This window comes from Otolemur garnettii, unplaced genomic scaffold, assembly GCF_000181295.1.
Source record: "Otolemur garnettii isolate 467f Iridium unplaced genomic scaffold, OtoGar3 scaffold00152, whole genome shotgun sequence".
Taxonomy (NCBI): domain Eukaryota; kingdom Metazoa; phylum Chordata; class Mammalia; order Primates; family Galagidae; genus Otolemur; species Otolemur garnettii.
In genome coordinates this window covers 1596750-1601013 of record NW_003852547.1, presented here as the reverse complement: position 1 = coordinate 1601013, position 4264 = coordinate 1596750, and the positions used below count along the sequence as shown (strand labels likewise).

The following is a 4264-nucleotide window of genomic DNA, read 5'->3' as shown; positions in this document are numbered from 1 at the left end:
ACATTAATGTGATTATGGGGTACAATGTGCTGGTTTTATATACAATTTGAAATACTTTCATCAAACTGGTCAACATAGCCTTCACCTCATTTTCTTATTGTGTTAAGACATTTATATTCTGGGGCAGTGCCTGTGGCTCAGTGGCTAGGGCACCGGCCCCATATACTGAGAGTGGTGAGTTCAAACCCAGTCCTGCCCAAACTGCAACAAAAAAATAGCTGGGCGTTCTGGCAGGTGACTGTAGTCCTAGCTACTCCGGAGGCTAAGGAAAAATAATCACCTAAACCCAAGAGCTGGAGGTTGCTATGAGCTATGATGCCACAGCACTCTATCAAGGGTGACAAAGTGAGACTCTGTCTCTAAAAATAAATAAATAAATAAAGTTAAGAAATACTAATGAATGGATACTAAAAAGAAAAATGGAATACTTTCAACTTAAGACATAAATCAACAGTACATAAATCTTCTTTAAAAAGAAATTTTAGACTTTTTTTGAAACTCAGAACTCTTCTGAAATTTTTGTGGATTTTTAATTACCATAAAAACAAGGGTAGGCTTGGCACCTATAGCTCAGTGAGTAGAGTGCCAGTCACATATACTGAGGCTGGTGGGTTGGAGCCCGGCCCAGGCCTTCAACAAATGCAACCAAAAAATAGCTGAGCTTTGTGATAGGCACCTGTAGTCCCAGCTACTTGGAAGGCTGAGGCAAGGAATGGCTCAAGTCCCAGAATTTGAGGTTGCTGTGAGCTGTGATGCCATGGCACTCTACCCAGGGTGACATAGTGAGACTCTGTCTCAAAAAACAAATGAATAGGGCAGCACCTGTGGCTCAAAGGAGTAGGGCACCAGCCCCATACGCTGAAGGTGGTGGGTTCAAACCCAGCCCCAGACAAAAAGTGCAAAAAAAAAAAAAACAAACAAGGGTGATATTCCATAAACATAAACAAATTTTAATGGCTTAGCAAGCATTATAACTATATCTATAAAGACATGATGAATGTACTTATATTCTATGTATTATAAAATATATTACAGAATTATTAAAGTATGATTTTGGATTATAAACTATGCTTCTTGAGGGAGAAAGATTTTGTTTTATTTTATTTTATTTTTTTATTTTTTTTTTTTAGAGACAGAGTTTTACCCTGTCGCCCTCAGTAGAGTGCCATGGAGTCACACAGCTCACAGCGACCTCCAGCTCTTGGGCTTAGGCGATTCTCTTGCCTCAGCCTCTTGAGTAGCTGGGACTACAGGTGCCCACCACAATGCCTGGCTATTTTTTGTTGCAGTTTGGCCGGGGCCGGGTTGGAACCCACCACCCTTAGTATATAAGGCTGACGCCCCACTCACTGAGCCACAGGCACCACCCTATTTTATTTTTTTTTAAAGTAAATTTATTTCAGGTTAATGTGAGATTACAAACAACCAGGTCAAAATATTTGATTTTGTTAGATAGAGTCCCTCTTGTGGTTATGTCCCACATGCAAAAAGTGTGCCAAACACCCTCACCCCATGCTCAACCCTCTACCCACCTCCATTGTTTCCCCTCCCCCCAACTTGAATCAAAATGAGTTTTTCTCCTATGTGGGCATGCATCAGATTGTCTGCTGGCTTTGTATTTGTATTGAGTACATCGGATAATTGCTTTTCCATTCTTCTGATACTTTACCAAGAAGAATGTGTTTCAACTCCATCCAAGATATTACAAAAGATGTGAAGTCACTATCTTTTTTCATGTCTGAATAGTAGTATTCCATGGTGTACATGTACCACAATTTGTTAATCCATTACTGAGTTGATGGGCATTTAGGCTGTTTCTATTTATTGGTGATTATAAACTGAGCTCCGATAAACAATTTAAAGCAAATGTCCTTATGATAAAAATGATTTATTTTTCTTCTGGGTAGATGCTTAGTAGTGGGATTGTGGGGTCAAATGGGAGATCTAATTTGAGATCTTGAAGGATTCTCCATACTTCTTTCCAAAGAGGCTGTGTTAGTTTGCAATCACAGATATGTGTATTTTTGGTAGATAGATTGTATTTCATTTTTAAAAGTCCGTGCACAAGTATTACAAATCAAAACACTGTTTACAGACATAGCAATCTGCATGCTTATTTGAGCTTCTGAAAGATTAGACAAAAATGGGAAACCCTTCTGAAACGAATACATAAAAGAATGCCAAAGCATAAAAAGTAATACTGACAAAATTGAACATTATACTTATACTGTGATTTTTTTTCCTTTTTATTATTATTTGGGGTTAAAGTATAATTAGGTTACACTGATTGCATTTGTTAGATAAAGTCCCTCTTATAACTGTATCCCACCTACAAGAATCACCCCCAAGAGGATGGCATACATCATGACCCCTCCACCTTGTTCCCTCTGTGATTGTTGTTATGTAGAATATATGTAAAAGTATACATATAAAACAAAAGCTGTATAAAGACATAAAAATAGTGTAAGGGAAATATTAATAGATGATTTTTATTTTTTATTTTATTTATTTATTTATTTTGAGACAGAATCTCACTTTGTCACCCTTGGTAGAGTGCCACGGAGTCACAGGTCACAGCAAGCTCAAATTCTTGGGCTCAAGCGATCCTCTTGCCTCAGTTTTTCATTTTCAGTAAAGACAAGGTCTCAGGGCAGCGCCTATGGCTGAGTGGGTAGGGCACCGGCCCCATATAGCAACGGTGGCAGGTTTGAACCCAGCCCTGGCCAAACTGCAACAAAAAAATAGCTAGGCATTGTGGCGGGTGCCTGTAGTCCCAGCTACTCGGGAGGCTGGGGCAAGAGAATCACCTAAGTCCAAGAGCTGGCGGTTGCTATGAGCTATGACACCACAGCACTTTACAAAGGGCAATAAAGTAAGACTCTCTCTCTAAAAAAAAAAGACAGGGTCTCAAGCAATCCACCAGCCTCAGCCTCCCAGAGTCCTAGGATTATAGGTGTGAGCCACCACATCCAGCCAATAGATGATTTTTAAATAGTAATGTGGGTTTTAAACACTTTTTATATCTCTGAGTTTGCACACTATTATTTGTGAAACAAAAATGACTATAAACCACCACAACTAAAAACAAAAGTAAAGACAAAAATAAAAAATAGAACCAATGAAAAAGCAAGTAACTGGGCAGATCAAAAATACCTATTTTCTCTCTTTATTCTGCCCAATGAAGATAAAAAAAGATACACCTAATCTTTGAGAAAAGAGATGTCATCTTAAGAGATAAAAAATCAAAATTCAACTCACCTGAAACTTGGTCATTTTCTCCTGTTCCTTCTGGGGAAAGTAGAACTGGGGGGAAAAAAGAAACAATGAAGCTGCTCTGTGTGAATTTTTTTTAAAAAGGTGATCCCCTCCTTCGGTACATAGCACTAGTCCTTCAGCCAGGGACCCTTCTGCAGGGAACAGCCTGCCTAACTCTAAGTGGCAAGCCTAACACAAGAGCCCGTTGCAGCTCCCAGGATTATTGTTCTCATACTGAGTATTATGGGAAATGAAAGGCAAGACATGTACTGGCTATGAAAGTGGATTCTGGGGCCACTTTGATTCCAAAGGTCTGAAATCAAATCCTGGCACTACTACTAACTCAGTTTTTTTTTTTAGAGACAGAGCCTTACTTTGTCACCCTCGTAGAGTGCTGTGGCATCATAGCTCACAGCAACCTCAAACTCTTGGGCTCAAGTCATCCTTTTGCCTCAGCCTCCCAAGTAGCAGGGACTATAGGCACCAGTTTTTTTTTAGAGATGGAGTCTTGCTCTTGGTCAAGCTGGTCTCAAACTCCTGAGCTCAAGCAATCCACCCACCTCAGCCTCCCAGAGTGCTAGGATTACAGCTACCACACCTAGCCACTACTAACTCAGTTTAAGCTAACTAACCTCCCTAAGACCAAATTGGTCACCTACAAGATGAGAATAATAGTTTCCTTCATAGTATTGTTGAGGGGTCAAATATGGGAGTAGATGGAAATTGTTATGATTGGTTTTCTTGCAGAATATGAGGTGATACCATGCATCATAAAATTGTCCTTGCAAGTATCTTTTGTCATCACTTCCAACAGATTGTACAATGCTTTGTCTTATGAAATTCACCTTCAGGAGGCACCAGTAGCTCAGTGGGTATGGCACTGGCCACATACATCGAGGCTGGCAGGTATGAACCCAGACCAAGCCAGCTAAAACAACAATGACAACTGCAGCAACAACAAGAAGAACAAAAAAATAGCCAGGCAGTGTGGCAGGCACCTGTGGTCCCA

The 4264-nt window shown here is 40.0% G+C and overlaps 1 protein-coding gene across 1 annotated transcript in view; it reads right to left on the bottom strand.

Moving 5' to 3' along the window:
- Positions 1–4264, bottom strand: part of ZNF233 (zinc finger protein 233) — an 18325-nt gene that overhangs the window by 11297 nt on the left and 2764 nt on the right. Inside the window, 1 exon segment of the mRNA XM_012811249.2 lies at positions 3259–3303. Coding sequence (XP_012666703.1) covers positions 3259–3273 — 15 coding nt within the window. The 5' untranslated portion in view covers positions 3274–3303.